Raw genomic sequence first — 16,394 nt, 5'->3', positions numbered from 1 at the left:
AAAAGAGAAAAAAGTAGTGGAAAGAATAGGGAAGAGCCAGCCACTGTGCAACAGGTTAAAATCTCGAGGCAGAAAGCTTAGGCCGGAGTCCAGGCACGTCACAAACTTTTAAAACCACCACACTCATCTCATCAACCAAAACAGAGGGCAGACCCCAATATAAAGTTACATCTTCCTGATTATCACAAAATAAAATAAACTCAGTTAAAATGTGGCGTACAGTGATTTGCACGCCACGTGCATCACACATTGGGGGCTCTCTCGCAAGTGTAAAAAGCCATGCATTAGAGGACAGTGCCGAATTGCCCAATTCAGAGGTGGGCAGCGACCGACGTGAGGAACGCAATGGCTAGATCATTGGTTTCAAGAACCGCGGCTCATTGTTCGCCTCTGACAGGCACTACTCCTCCCACAACTGCATGGATCTCCGAGCACCATCAGACGGACAGCTTGCAGGGGAATGGGGCACTGTGTAACGTCACATTCCCTGCAGGCCTCCTTAACGGTTTTGTCTGCGTATTCATTTCCCTGAATTTCCATGTGCCCCGGTGCTCAGCACTATTACATCTTACCCTGCCGCTGTAGGACGTACAGTTGGTCATGTATGAGATGGAGGATCTTCTCTGCTGGGTACGTGTGTTACAGCGATTGTAGAGCACTAAGGGAATAGGAGTAGATGAGAAATTGGTTGCCCTGAAAAAGCTTCATCAGCTATAGTGCCTTCACCGCCACCTGAACCTCTGTGAAAAATACAGTATAGTTACGAGGAAGGCGCGTCTTGAAGACTCGAATGGGAAATATGACCAAACAGCCAAGGGAGTTCCTTTGTTGCGAACCTTCTGTGTACACAACTTTAAAACCGTGATGCCTACCTAAAAAAAGAAAAGATATTAAAACTTAAAATCTGGAGTGTAATCTTTTTTAAAATGCGTCAAGTCTTAAATAATTCTGGTCCTGTGTAGGAGGCAATGTGCAAACCTGCTCCAATCTTGGCGTAAAACGTTAAAACCAGCAACACACATTTCCAAAAGGCAGTTAGCCATCCACGTGAATCCCATAGGGGCTCATTGCTCGGTGTCCAGCACGAAAGAGCCTTTCCATCAGTAACCGAGCAACGGTGTGGTATTCAGGTTTGTATGGCGTGAACTGTGTTTTATAGCCTGATGTGAAAGGGAGGAATGGGTGAAGGTGAATAACTGTTAGAGGGAGACCAAAGCTTAAGAACAGGAAACAGATACACTTGGATATCGGTTGCAGTAGTTAAAAATGGTTCAAATAGCTCTGAGCACTATGGGACTTAACTTCTGAGGTCATCAGTCCCCTAGAACTTAGAACTACTGAAACCTAACTAACCTAAGGACATCACACACATCCATGCCCGAGACAGGATTCAAACCTCCGACCGTAGCGGTCGCGTGATTCCAGACTGAAAAGCCTAGAACCGCTCGGTCACCACGGCCGGCTTGCAGCAGTTACTCACAGATGAAAAAGCTTAGTCTGGTAAAGTAACTAGGCGAGCTGCATCAAACCCGCAGGACTGGAGACCATATCAACAAGTACTTTTTACACGCTATCGTATGTTAAATGGCAATGTAACATGGCGCTGGCTTCGGGTAAGTACCACAAACGCCGACAAAATTGAATACCGAAGTGGTACGTACGTGCAGAGGGAACCCATGGCGGCTATGGCGTCGAGCAGCGGCTGCTTGATGTAGTCGTGCAGGCAGTAGAGGTGGACGTTTCTCGCCAGTGGTGTGTCCGTGGGCCCCGGGCACAGCGCCACCATCCTCACGCCCGTCTGATTCACGTGCAGCTCGTCCTGGAACACAACACAACATGCCACAGGCCCAACCTCCTGTGCAGTCATGCACACTGTCAGTGGTGATACAACTTCCAGAATTTTGTATCAAGTTGCACACCAAACATGCAACCTCACGAGTTGACATACAGGGGGGTGGGCAAAAGTGTGGGACCTCCAAAAACACGACACATTACGACACCTATTACATTGTACAAAAACTGTTGGCATTCAAAATAGCAATCAGTCGTCTCGGAATAGTTAAACACAGGTCCTGTACAGCTTTCAAGGGAATCTTATATCAGACGTGGATAGTCATGAGGCGTGCTTCTGTCCAAAGGAGGTCACAAAGGCTGAATAATATTGATATCTGGTGACTTTGGTGGCAGGAAGGATGCCACAATTCATGCTCATGCTCACAAAACCAGTCCTATACCATGTGAGCTGTTTGAACAGTGGCTTTGCCGTCTTCGAATACGCTGCCACCACTATTCAAGGTACAAACGCCAAGACTGCCCGTCCCGACAAGCTCAGTGTTACACTTGTGGCAAGAAAGGTCACGTACAATACGTATGTTTGCATCAGAACAAACATAAGAATTCTGCCCGCTCACGAAAATCTATTCACAAGGCCCATCTCATCAATGCAGTGTATTCAAAGCCTGCTGCAGGCACTAGCAAAATTAGCAAGCAAACAGTTCCTTCAGTGCTACGCCAGTGCAACTTGTTCATTTGCATCTTAAGAGAAAAAACGTGAGAAATTTCAGTTGAACATAGGTGCTTCTGTTGCAGTGCTGAATCGTCACACATATGAACTACTAGGCTCCCCATGCCTGTCCAAAACTAGCACGCAACTGACGGCATATAATGGACAAGACTTTCCCATTATCAAACGTCCCCTTAGAAAAATTGTACATGACTGTGCTTAAACTGACACACAATATTTTTAGCGCAACGCAATCTGACTTTCAAAAATCCCTACAAGAGAATGGCCCTGACTAACAATAACCTATACCTTTCATGAATCACTTACCTCACAAAAATCTTCGTTACTCAAACTACTGCAATACAGTGAGCGCCAATACTGCTAGTTAAATAAAAGATTCAAACTACTGAAGGCACTAACTACTGATAGTCATAGTTAGCAAATGGAAGATTTTGATAGACAACAAACAATGTATTTACCTTAAAAGTGTTCAAAAGTCATAATATATATAGCAGTTCATGACATCCATTCTTACAAATGTACTGTTTCTGATGGACACACGTCCAGATCATACGCTCTCAAAAATCCGCCATCTCACTTCCCCACATCCACCACTGCTGGCGGCTCACCTCCAGCTGCGCAACGCTACGCGCTGTTAACATCCAGCTGCCCAACACTACAATGGCAGACAACAATGCAAACTAGCCACAGACTGCACACAGCACAGCCAATGATTTTCATACAGAGCGCTACGTGGCGTTATCAATAAGAAAACCTAAACAGCCTACTTGCACCATTCTCGGAAAATGTACTTTGCCTGCCACGTATCGCTCGCATATGCGAAGAGTGACTTTCACTGTGCTACAATCACGCGATTGTAAGAACATATTTGGTCTTGATTCGTTTGCTTTGTTTGGCTTTAACATTCAGGACAATGTGTTGTCAGTGTCTGCATTCAATGCAAAAGACAGTGTAGCTAGCTTGCTGAAAGACTTCCCGGAACTCTTTTCTGAAGGTTTAGGCAAAGCTAACAATTTTGTTGCACATATTACGCTGACAGAAAATGTTCAGCCGAAATTTTGCCGAGCAACAACTGTTCCCATTGCATTACGGAACAAAGTCGCTGCTGAACTTTAAACAATTGCAACATAGCGCAGTTATTGCGCCCGTATCAGCTAGTCGGTGGCCAAGTCCACTGGTTTTGCTCCCCATACATTCAGGTCGCATTCGCCTCTCTGTTGACTTTAAGTCTACAGTCAACTCATAAACTGTAATTGATACTTATCCATTGCCACATACAGAAGCTTTTATGGACAAATTAAGAACTGGACGACCCTTTTCATAAACTGATTTGCGTGACGCATCTTCAAATACCGCTCGATGAAGAATCTCAAAAAGTGTGTGGCTTGTTCAAATATTTGCGTTGGCCTTTCGGCAGTTCTTTAGCAACCGCTATTTTCCAACGGTATTTGGAACAACTAACTGCACAACTGCCAAACTGTTCCAACTATTGTCTTAGCAGGCTGCACACCTGAAGAACATACTGAAAATTTACGTGCTTTGTTTCGAGTGTTATCTGAAGCAGGACTGAAGTGTAGACTGGACAAGTGTGATTTTTTTAAACCACAGTTGCAATGTCTTGGTCATTTCATAAACATTCAAGGTGTACATCCTCTGCAGTCGCATTTGATAGCCATTCGAGACTTGCCTGTTCCTCAAGATATCACAGAATTGCAGTTAGTTTTAAGGAAAATGAACTATTGTATTCGGTTCATACCGAATAATGCACAAATCGCGGATCCATTGCATCGCTTGGATCGAAAGAATGTCCTCTTTGTATGGAAAGATGAGTGCGAAGTAGCTTTTCAAAAACTTAAAGATGCTTTGCTCAGTGATCGATGCTTAGTACACTTTGATCCTGAAAAACCGGTAGTATTGCAAGTTGAAACTTCCTCTTACGGAGCCGGCCGGTGTGGCCGTGCGGTTCTAGGCGCTTCAGTTTGGAACCGCGTGACCGCTACGGTCGCAGGTTCGTATCCTGCCTCGGGCATGGATGTGATGTCCTTAGGTTAGTTAGGTTTAAGTAGTTCTAAGTTCTACGGGACTGATGATCTCAGCAGTTACGTCCCATAGTGCTCAGAGCCATTTGAACCATTTGAACCTCTTACGGAATCGATGTAGTGTTTACGCACAGAATTGGTGATGTCGACAGACCTATTGCTTTCGTATCAAAAGTGTTGTCCAAAGCTCAGTGAAACTATTCACGATTTGAAAAGGAGTCTTTGGCTATTATGTATGGTGTCACCAAATTCCACCACTCTTTGTATGGCACAAAATTCTACTTAGTAACGGATCACAAGCCACTCCAGTCCGCGTTTCATTCGATGAAGCCGGTTCCTGTACGAATCATTCAAAGGGAGTCTACATTCTGTATCGCAGAAGTACCCGGATCATGCTATATTAGTCGGAGGCGACTTCAACCTACCTAGTAGAGACTGGGATGTCTATGGATTCATTACAGGTGGTACAGACAAGCCGTCGTGTGAATTACTTTTGAACACATTATCCGAAAACTGTCTTGAGCAGCTAAATCCACAGCCAACGCGTAATGGAAATATTTTAGATCTGGTAGCCACGAACAGACCAGACCTCATCGACGATGTCAGTGTTGAGACAGGGATTAGTGATCATGATGTTGTCATTACGACTGTGGTTACGAAAGTTAAAAAGTCGGTCAAGAAGGCTAGGAGAGTATTCTCACTAGAAAGAGCAGATAAGCAGTTGTTAGCATCCTACTTGGTAAATGAATCGACTTCATTTACTTCCGATACGATTGGACGTGGAAGAATTATGGGCAAATTTTAAACACATTGTAAATCACACATTGGACAAGTAAGTGCCGAAAAAGTGGGTTACGGACGGAGAAGACCCAGCGTGGTTTAACAGCGCAATTCGGAGAATGCTCAGGAAGCAAAGGCAGTTCCATTCGCGGTACAAGAAAGATCGGGAGAATGAGGACAGGAAAAAGTAAGTAGAGATTCGTGCTGTTGTAAAAAGAGCGATGCGCGAAGCATTCAACCACTACCACCGTCATACCTTAGCAAAAGATCTTGCTGAAAACCCAAGGAAATTTTGGTCTTACGTAAAATCTGTAAGCGAGTCAAAGGCTTCCATGCAGTCACTCACTGATCAGTCTGGCCTGGCAACGGAAGACAGCAAAACTAAAGCTGAAATTTTAAATTTAGCATTTGAGAAATCTTTCACGTAGGAGGATCATACAAACATACCGCCGTTTGAGTCTCGTACAGATTCCCGTGTGGAAGACATAGTGATAGACATCCCTGGGGGTGTGAAGCAGCTGAATGGGTTGAAAATAAATAAATCGCCCGGTCCTGATGGGATTCCAATTCGGTTTTACAGAGAGTACTCTACTGCATTGGCTCCTTACTTAGCTTGCATTTTTTCTGAATCTCTTGCCCAACGTAAAGTCCCGAGCGACTGGAAAAAAACGCAGGTGACGCCTGTATATAAGAAGGGTAGAAAGACGAATCCTCAAAATTACAGACCGATATCCTTAACATCGGTTTGTTGCAGGATTCTCGAACATATTCTCAGTTCGAATATAATGAATTTCCTTGAGACAGAGAAGTTGCTGTCCATGCACCAGCACGGCTTTAGAAAGCATCGCTCCTGCGAAACGCAACTCGCCCTTTTTTCACATGATATCTTGCTAACCATGGATGAAGGGTATCAGACGGATGCCATATTCCTTGACTTACGGAAAGCGTTTGATTCGGTGCCCCACTGCAGACTCGTAACTAAGGTACGAGCATATGGGATTGGTTACCAAGTATGTGATTGGCTCGAAGGCTTCTTAAGTAACAGAACCCAGTACGTTGTCCTCGATGGTGAGTGTTCATCGTAGGTGCGGGTATCATCTGGAGTTCCCCAGTGAAGTGTGGTAGGTCCGCTGTTGTTTTCTATCTACATAAATGATCTTTTGGATAGGGTGGATAGCAATGTGCGGCTGTTTGCTGATGATGCTGTGGTGTACGGGAAGGCTTGATACAGTCACGTCGATTAAATATTTGGGCGTAACATTGTGGAGCGATAAGAAGTGGGACAAGCATGTAACGGGAGTTGTGGGGAAGGCGGATAGTCGTCTCGGTTCATTGGTAGAATTTTGGGAAGATGTGGTTCATCTGTAAAGGAGACCGCTTATAAAACACTAATACGACCTATTCTTGAGTACTGCTCGAGCGTTTGGGATCCCTATCAGGTCTGATTGAGGGAGGACATAGAAGCAATTCAGAGGCGGGCTGCTAGATTTGTTACTGATAGGTTTGATCATCACGCGAGTGTTGCGGAACTGCTTCAGGAACTCGGGTGGGAGTCTCTAGAAGAAAGGAGGCGTTGTTTTCGTGAATCGCTACTAATGTAGAGAACCAGCATTTGAGACTGACTGGAGTACAATTTTACTGCCGCCAAGTTACATTTCGCGGAAAGACCACAAAGATAAGATAAGAGACATTAGGGCTCGTACAGAGACATATAGGCAGTGATTTTTCCCTCGTTCTGTTTGGGAGTGGAACATGGAGAGAAGGTGCTAGTTGTGGTGCGAGGCACCCTCCGCCACGCACCTTATGGTGGATTGCGGAGTATGTATGTAGATGTAGATCTGCTCAAAAATTGCAAAGATGCGTTTTTTGCTGTCTCAATACCAGTACGAGATTGTGTATCGCCCGACAGCTCAACATGGTAAAGCGGACGCAGTTTCAGGTCTTCCGATTGGCCCTGATAACCGACTTTGACGCTTCTGCTGTATCTTGTCACATCGCTGCTCACGATTCTGAATTGCTCTCCTCTGAAGTATGGAAAACTGCACAGGCCACGGAAGCTGACTAAGATTTGAACATTTTGCTAAAATACATTCGCTCATCTTGGCCTCGTTCATTGCATAGTATAAAGAACTCTGTAGTGCGCAGATACTCTGCACGTCGACATAGACCCACTGCATAGCAAGGTGTGATTCTTCTTCAAAATGACAGAGGACAGTTGCGTGTGTTGATCACTAAAGTTTTGCAAAAAGAAGTGTTGCAGTTACTTCACCAAGGACACGGTGGGATTGTTCGTACGAAACACTTAGCGCGTTGCCACTGTACCTGGGAGGGTATGGATACCCTCAGATGACGCACATTGCCACGCATGTGCGGAAAATCAGTCCGCTCCGACGCAAAAATTCTCTGCTCGGCCTAAGTCGCAATCACCGTGGCAATGTGTGCTCATAGACTTTGCGGGTCCTTGTTGGAACATTCGTTGGTTGACTGCGGTACACGCTCATAGCAGGTTTCCTTTTGGTATGCTAATGAACTCGACGACGTCAATTAGCACTGTTCTGGCGTTGTCTATTTTTTGCCTCGAAGGTTTTCCTGAAGTAATAGTGTCGGACAACGGCCCCTAGCTCACGTCAAATAAATTTGAAACATTTTGTGAATGCAGTGCCATACAGCATCTAAGAAGTGAACCGTTCCATCCACAATCAAAGGGCGAAGAGAAACGTTATGACAGAACCTTCAAGCAGCAGATGGCCAAACTTGGCACCGCACACACAAGGGACCAAGCATTGCAACTAGTACTCGCCTCCTATCGTTCGCGTCCACGAGATGGACCATCGACGGCGGAATTGCTTCAGGGCCGCCGCCATTGGACACTGCTCCACCTGCTTCACCATCCTCAACAACCGGCGCCGAAGGAAGGCTGCAAGTATCGCTTCGAGCCGAATGATATTGTGTGTTTCAGGGTTTTTAGCGGCAGCAGACAGTGGGCACGAGACGAGATCGTCCGTCGACATGGTGCTTGCATGTATCTCATTTCAAGCCCAGACGGATTGCAGTGCCGAGATCACAATCAACTCGAGCCGTGCGTGGCTCGTGTTCCCGCCATCATGTATTTTACACCCTGTTTTTAACGTACTTCCACCTCACTACGTTAATTTAAGTTACTGCTGAGTTGCTGCTTTGCCTGACCGTGACCGGTGCTAGCAGAGCGTATCGATATTTCCCCTTTCGTAATATCTTTGCTCAACTGCTATTACTTCCCGGTCGTTGTCTGTCGTAGGCGAGTTCGGGTCTGCCAGTCAGTTGGAACGCGTGTGGAGCGCAGTCCTGACCTGCCAGTCGGGGAGTTGCAATGCGGCACTAGTGCAGTCGGGTTGGAGCAGTGATGTCTGCGTCGACATGGCTCGCCCGACCATTGCCGCCACGCATCACTTGAACGGGGCCACGGTCTTGGTGGATCGTCGGTCGGTCATCCTACCGGACGCCGCGTTTTGGCTCGCCGATCGTTCATGAGTCGGCTGTGTGTGTGTGTGTGTGTGTGTGTGTGTGTGTGTGTGTGTGTATGTGCGCGCGCGCGCGATCGACTCCCAATTTGTTTTCGTGCGTGCTTAATTACTGGCGGGTATCGTGTGTGTGTAGTTGGCGTGATTTCCTTTGAGAAGTTACTTAAATGTTGTCGGCGTACTGGCTCTGAGATGTCGGTTGTCTCATCGGGCGACGTGTAACTGGTTCTCCGAGCGCTTCTGGGCCCCTTCAATTACCATCTTGTGGAACTTAGTCCTTTCATGGTGCAGGGATGTTGTTTAGCCAGTGAGCGTGTTTCCTCTGCATGGTTGGGTCCGAGCCAGTATTTCCGCCATCGTGTGTCTGGATGTGAGTAGGAGACGCACCAGCAGTGCAGTCGCAACGGAGCAGCAGTCGCGGACGGACCAGCGGGCAGTCGGTCGGTTGCTGCGGACCAGGGAAGTTACCTCCGCGCGGTGCAGTCGGCTGGGGCCGCTGGCAGCCCCTGCGCAGTGTCGGAGCGTGTGTGGAGCTGTCCGACCGCTATGAGCTTCGTGGTTCACGACCCAGGACGTCAAAGTTGAGTAGTGGTTTCAACTACCCAAGCCATGTCCATTCGCGTTGTGGTGGTTCGCTTCGGTGGTTCGCTGTTGGGGAGGTTTTTCTGTAAGCAACACCGAGTGTTTGTATTGCTGAAATTTAGCCGCCATGCGGTGGACCTAACTATATTGGCTCACTACAATTCATGTGCACCAGCGGAATTTTCTGCCTTGTGGCCGTTAATGTTCTGGTTACCTGCTCTGGCCACTAATGTAATAGCAGGTAGTGTCCTTTCCTCTCCTCAAATGGCTCTGAGCACTATGGGACTTAACTGCTGAGGTCATCAGTCCCCTATAACTCAGAACTACTTAAACCTAACTAACCTAAGGACATCACACACATCCATGCCCGAGGCAGGATTCGAACCTGCGATCGTAGCGGTCACGCGCTTCCTGACTGTAGCGCCTAGAGCCTCTCGGCCACACCGGCCGACGTTGTCACTGTCCAACACGGTGTGTAGTTTTGACAGGTTAATACATATACATATTTGATTGTGGATAATCACGCCCATAAAATTTTGTGTTTGAATTCCCATGTACCGACTGATGGCAGCAAGTCGTTCGTCGGTCGGTCTGTGGCTGTCCCTTGGTTGGGTTCCGACGCATCAAGTGTAGTTGGGCTCACCACCTGTCTCACCTAAGTGAACGAGGGCAAACCGACCCCCTGGAGGCTTGTGAGTGCTGTTGTCTTTACTGTCTTTCTCACAGGTGTTTGTCTGTTTATAGTCATAACCAATGATAAAAGAAAAATTGTTGATTTTACTGTGTTTATGTAAGTAAGCTTCAATTCTGGCAAGTGGATATTTGCTAAAAGGTTATCGCCGTTGTGTTATCTTTTCTTTCAGTCCGGTTTCAGCTAGTTAAAATTTAAGGCTTATGGATATATTTTTTTTTTAAATTCTGGAAAATTGTGAGCCTTCAGCCTTGGAATCTTATTCTTAAAATTACCTTTCAAGCGTAAACACTGAGGCCTTCTCGTTTTAAAACATCATGGTAATATATTTTAAAATTTTGAAATTTAATTATGACTTTCAGCCGTTTGTATTGCACATTGCATACGTCTGTTCTATCTAACTTTGCCTTGAGGCTTTCCACCTAGCTGTGATATATATTTTTTAAATTATTTTATTAGCATTTAACAGTATTTTTATCTTATTGATTTTTAAGATTTCTTGTTTGAAAGCCCTCAGCCATGAAAGAGTTGCATTTTGAAAATCGTAGTTGTAGAGGTTCGGCTATGTGCCGCTTTGGTTATAAATGTATTATTAAATTACGATAAATTATAACTTTAAGGTGAAACTGATCCCAACCTTATTTGGCCCTTTCAACAATCCTGATCACCTGTTCTGCCCAGCGGGTTTCGCGGGCGTCTCACAACTTCGCCTCTGTCATGTGCACGGTGATCCTTCTGTATCTCTTCCTCCAGATTCACGGATCCTGAGGACAGCGCGACCACAGCAGCCGCCAGAGGGTGTCTTCACGACACCACGGGATGGCCCAATGGAGACGGAGCCTTCGCCTCCTCTCGTCCTACCATTGGAGCTGGACCCGCCCACGTCGCAGCTGCCGGCGCCTTCTACATCTGGTTATGGGCCTCAGGAGGAGGACGCGTATCCATTTTGTGGTTGTTCCAGGGGATGTTTCCACCAGAGCGTGGCGGGATGGCAGGGTACGACCGGAAGTCTGATTTTCCCTGCAGCCACAGCTTCCGGTCCATCACAGCATCCACGACTCATCCTCCCGCCCCTTCCCCGCCGTTATCGTGTTCCATATATGGCGACGATCCGTCGCTTTGGGGGTTTGGGGGAGGGGGTGGTTGTGGAGGAATGTTACAGTGTAAAGAAGTCAGCGCCAGCACGCCAGTCAAGAACGACAGGGAAAAGATGGCTGTGATCTGAGAGAAGAGGTCAGCCAATCGCATGCTGACCGACCTCCCTCCAGGACGACAACGCAGGAGCAGGGGCCCCTAGATAAAAAGAGCATAAGTGCCTCGACCAACTCGTTGCAACCCACTTCTGTAGCAGCTCCAACATTAGCCACTTCGTTAGCTGGTGCATCGTAGCCTGTTCATTAGAATCTCTACATAGCTCAGTTAGAGATCAGCAGTCCCTACAGTTGAGTAGACTAGACTTTCGTTAGTTGCAGCCGCTAGGACCAGAAGTATTACTTGTGTTTGTCTATTCTGAAGAAGACTGATTCAAAGTGAACTATTCGCTTATGTCTTGTCATAATAAAACTCATTTATACGAGTTGTTTGATTGTCTGGCGAACTGAGTATGCAGAATACCTAGACACAACACATGGCCACCTTAATTGCAAAATGTTTGAATGTGGCATGCTGAGCACACATAGTAGTACCGTGAATTTTCTTAACGGTGCCTTTGAGGTAGTTCAATCCTTGCAAAGTATATGTCAAAACTATTCACACTCGCAACTTGTACATATGCTGGACATTAGAAGTGCTGCAGGTACCGGTGCCAGAATCGGTACTCACCCCATAGGAGCGCGTCATGGCACACACGGCGTGCTTGGTGCCGCTGTAGATAGGCGTATGGGGGTAGGCGTCGAGGCCCGCCACGGAAGACACGTTGACCACCAGGCCGCCGGCGCCCCCGTTGTGCTTGCCCATGTACTTGTACGCCAGCAGGATGCCATACACCACGCCCTTCTGTAGGCACACACAAAGTACCAAACGTGTTCAACCACACAGGGCCTCTTCTGTCATTCTAAAACACTCAGGCAATATCGGAACAGCTTTACCCTAGAATCTTAGACAAGGTACCTATAAAATCATCATCCGCCATACCTGCCAGTACCCACAGAACTAATCCAAGGATAGTCACAAATATTTGCTACTATCTGTTAATCCCAGCTAACTCGTATGTCAGTCGTTTTGTTATGTTGAGTGATGCTGAGTAAGTAGACTATTGCGCCCGGTATAGCGTCAGCGGTTCTCCGTGTCTGCCAGTTCGGGTAAGCACAGCACGATGCGCCTGCCCCCTCTCCCCCCCCCCTTCCCCCTCCCCCCGGGCCCCCTCCAACGACCAGAATACACGACGGAGTGGCAGGGATACACAGCTGCTGACGAGCGGTGCGTGCAGACGTACGTGTGCAGACGCGCTCATCCATGCAGTGTGATATTGAACTAGCTAGACATTATACGGTGTGTACAGTATGAAAAAAATTTAACAACATTAACATGGTGTAAAGTCGTTCACTGATGTAAAAAACGTGTTTCATACCCTAAATCAAGCATTTAAGCGTCGAATTGTTCAGTTTTTTACTTTTTAAGGTAGTCTATGTTCTTCCTCAGGGTTCAAGATTTATCCATAACAAATTTCTTAAAAATCGGTTCAGCATTTTAGAAGCGAAATCGTGACCGATTTACTGTCGCATATACATTGACGGAAAAAAATTCGCAACGCTAAGAAGGAGTTCTGCGGCATAAACGAAAGTCTGTAGGAGTGTTTCTAAATCTGAAAGGCAATGCCCATTCAGATTTCTCGCCAGTGCCATAAGAGTGGCACTAGCAGCGCCACTACGAGGATGCAGTTCAGGTTTCGTTTAAATACGCGCCGGCCGCTGTGGCCGTGCGGTTCTAGGCGCTTCAGTCCGGAACCGCACTGCTGCTACGGTCGCAGGTTCGAGTCCTGCCTCGGGCATGGATGTGTGTGATGTCCTTAGGTTAGTTAGGGTTGGGTTGTTTGGGGAAGGAGACCAGACAGTGAGGTCATCGGTCTCATCGGATTTGGGAAGGATGGGGAAGAAGTCGGCCGTGCCCTTTCAAAGGAACCATCCCGGCATTTGCCTGGAGCGATTTAGAGAAATCACGGAAAACCTAAATCAGGATGGCCGGACGCGAGGGTTAGTTAGGTTTACATAGTTCTAAGTCTAGGGGAGTGATGACCTCAGATGTTAAGTCCCATAGTGCTCAGGGCCATTTGATCCATTTTTAAACCTCGTAACAGTTGTGTATCTTAGTTGCCTTTGGGATTCAACATGGGAGTTGATATTAGTCACAGTGCCTTTAAGGCGACAAACTAGCCACTGTCAACACCTCACTGAGTTTAAACGATGTCGTGTAATATAGCTACAAAAAGCTGGCTGTTCCTTCTGCGATACTGCACAAAGAATTGGCAGGAATCTAGCCACTGTACAGAATTGCTGGCAGCAGCTGTGACGTGAATGCACGGTCACATAAAGACCGTGCTCCATATGGCCACGTGGCACTAACGAGAGGTAAGACCATCGTTTTCAGCGTATGGCTCAGACGCATGGTACTGCTCCTGCACCAGCAATTTCAAGAGCACCAGAGTGACACAACAAACTGTTACAAATCGGTTACTTCTGGGACAGCTCCCAGCCAAACGTCCTGTAGCGTGCATTCAACAGACTCGAAACCACCGTCATTTGCGTGGTATCAAGCGAGACCTCATTGGAGGACAGCGCGTTTCTGATGAAAGCTGGTTCTGCCTCGGTCCCAGTGATGGTCGTGTGTTGGCTAACAGGAGGCCTGGAGCTATGGTCTGGGGTACGATATCATATCGCAGCAGGAGCACTCTTGTGGTTTTCCCATACACCCTACACCCTGATTGCAAATTTGTACGTCAGTCTGCTCATTCTGTCATGCTGCCTTCACGAACAGATTTCCATGGAGGATATCCAACAGGATGAAGCTCGCTCACATACCACTGTTGAACACGCAATGCTCTATACTGAGTCGACAGGTTGTCATGCCCTGCTCGATCACCAGTTCTCCAATCGAGCAAATATGCAACATCATGAGGTGACAACTCTACCATCATCCACAAACAGCATTAACAGTCCCTTGATTCATCCGAAAAAATGACGTTTCGCCATTCGTGCAGCCAGGTTCGTCGTCGAGTACACCATCGCAGGCGCTCCTGTCTGTGATGCAGCGTCTAGGGTAACCGCAGCTACAGTCTCCGAGCTGATAGTCCATGCTGCTGCAAACGTCGTCGAACTGTTCGCGCAGATGGTCGTTGTCTTGCGAACGTCCCCATCTGTTGACTCATGGATCGAGACGTGGCTGCACGATCCATTAGAGCCATGTGGATAAGATGCCTGTCATCTCTACTGCTATTGATACGAGGCCGTTGGGATCCAGCACGGCGTTCCGTATTACCCTCCCGAAGTCACCGACTCCATATTCTGCTAAAAGCCATTGGGTCTCGACCAACGCGAGCAGCAATGTGGCTATACGATAAACCGCAATCGCGATAGGCTACAATCCGACCTTTATCAAAGTCGGAAACGTGATGGTACGCATTTCTCCTCCTTACAAGAGGCTTCACAACAACGTTTCACCAAGCAACGCCGGTCAACTGCTGTTTGTGTATGAGAAATCGGTTGGAAACTTTCCTCATGTCAGCACGTTGTAGGTGTTGCCACCGGCGCCAACCTTGTGTGAATGCTCTGAAAAGCTAATCATTTGCATATCACAGCATCTTCTTCCTGTGGGTTAAATTTCACGTCTGTAGCACGTCATCTTCGTGGTGTAGCAATTTTAATGGCCACTAGTGCATGTTCCCTCGACAGATGTGTGCCAGATGTACGGGCTGGTCACATGTTCGATGTGTGTATCAGAAGAATATTTCGCATTTCATTTGTGATGTCTGTAAAACAATGACCTACACAATGGTAAACTGAGCTGAAATAATAACGATAAGTTCCCATGCTTATGTCTTATATCATTATTCAGTAAATACCATTACAGTGTATAATTAACCAGCGATACTCTCATACAAAAGACTATGGCTGATATTGTAAGATGCTTTCTACAAGCCTTCTATTTGTAGCTCTTTTACTACTGATGTAGTTAAGAACTATAAATAAAAAGTAAAAATCATTACACTATGCTATTCATAACACATGTTGTTAGGTAAGGCAAAAGTATATTAATACTACGATCAACCACCACAGTTACCCAGTAAAGTCAAAACCCGGACGATAATGCACCATCTCTCATCTACCACAAAAAAATATGTCGAGGAGTGCTGCTTTAGCGTCACGTGACTAGGCGGCCCTAGAGCATAAGTATGTGAATCAGCCTCGTGGGTCACGAAAAGTTGCCAATGGTTGGTACAGTGTATCATTATCTAAGAGAAACAGAGATACTCTGCGACAGTACCCTCCTAATAGCTATGTACGCTGATGAGGCTAAATATCATGACCACCGTCTAGTTGCGTTGCAGTCGCGTGAAGCGGCTACCACATTCCCCGTAATTGAACCCGATGAGATATATCTGGGACGCTATCAGTCGCCTACTCTGTGCTCATAAAACACTAGCCTGCAATTTATGGGATTCGTGTGACCTGTGAGCAGACATCACGTGCGATTACTTGCGGAAACCTGCTGACTGCATGCCGAATCGCTACTGTATTGCGATCCAAAGGTGAACCAGCATGCTGTAAAGAAATGAAACAGTCAGAAACCTTTTTCACATGTTCCTTAATGTCTGTTTTCCTGACGTGTGGTCACATAGTGTAGAAATCATACTCTTTACTGTCCACCACTTCTGCGTAGTGGTCCTTCTTCTTCAGTGTCTCTCACTTACCACGTTGATGTCGATTTCCTTCTCCCAAACTGCATCTCTCATGATGCCTGCATTGTTGATAACAATGTCCAGACGGTTGAATGTGGATTTGGCTGCCTTGAAGGCCTCTGAAACAACAATAAAGGGACACCATTAATAAAAGTCTCGGCATGTTTGCATACAAACACAACAGATATAGGCTTACTGCAAGAACAAGTTAAGTGCAGATTTAGTCAATTTTGGGTTATTGATCCATTCCGTATCATAAAATGAGTATGCTTCGTACGGAAAAAGCAGTTAAGTGCAGTTCTCACTCAGAGTTAAACAGACGTGGAAGAGATCAGATAAGCGCTTAGTTGATCATACTACACAGCAAAAATCGTTTAAGTTCAAT

General features: G+C 46.5%; 1 protein-coding gene across 1 annotated transcript in view; it reads right to left on the bottom strand.

Annotated features, from left to right (window-relative positions):
- LOC124607353 (15-hydroxyprostaglandin dehydrogenase [NAD(+)]-like) overlaps positions 1-16,394 on the bottom strand; it is a 53,356-nt gene that overhangs the window by 11,386 nt on the left and 25,576 nt on the right. Inside the window, exons 4-6 of the mRNA XM_047139654.1 lie at positions 16,022-16,128; positions 11,938-12,111; positions 1,662-1,819 (exon numbers count right to left, since the gene is read on the bottom strand). Coding sequence (XP_046995610.1) covers positions 1,662-1,819; positions 11,938-12,111; positions 16,022-16,128 — 439 coding nt within the window. The remainder of the gene's footprint in view (positions 1-1,661; positions 1,820-11,937; positions 12,112-16,021; positions 16,129-16,394) is intronic.

Source organism: Schistocerca americana, chromosome 3 (genome assembly GCF_021461395.2).
Source record: "Schistocerca americana isolate TAMUIC-IGC-003095 chromosome 3, iqSchAmer2.1, whole genome shotgun sequence".
Lineage (NCBI taxonomy): Eukaryota > Metazoa > Arthropoda > Insecta > Orthoptera > Acrididae > Schistocerca > Schistocerca americana.
Note: the sequence above shows the minus strand (reverse complement) of the source record. Positions and strands in the feature narration are given on the sequence as shown.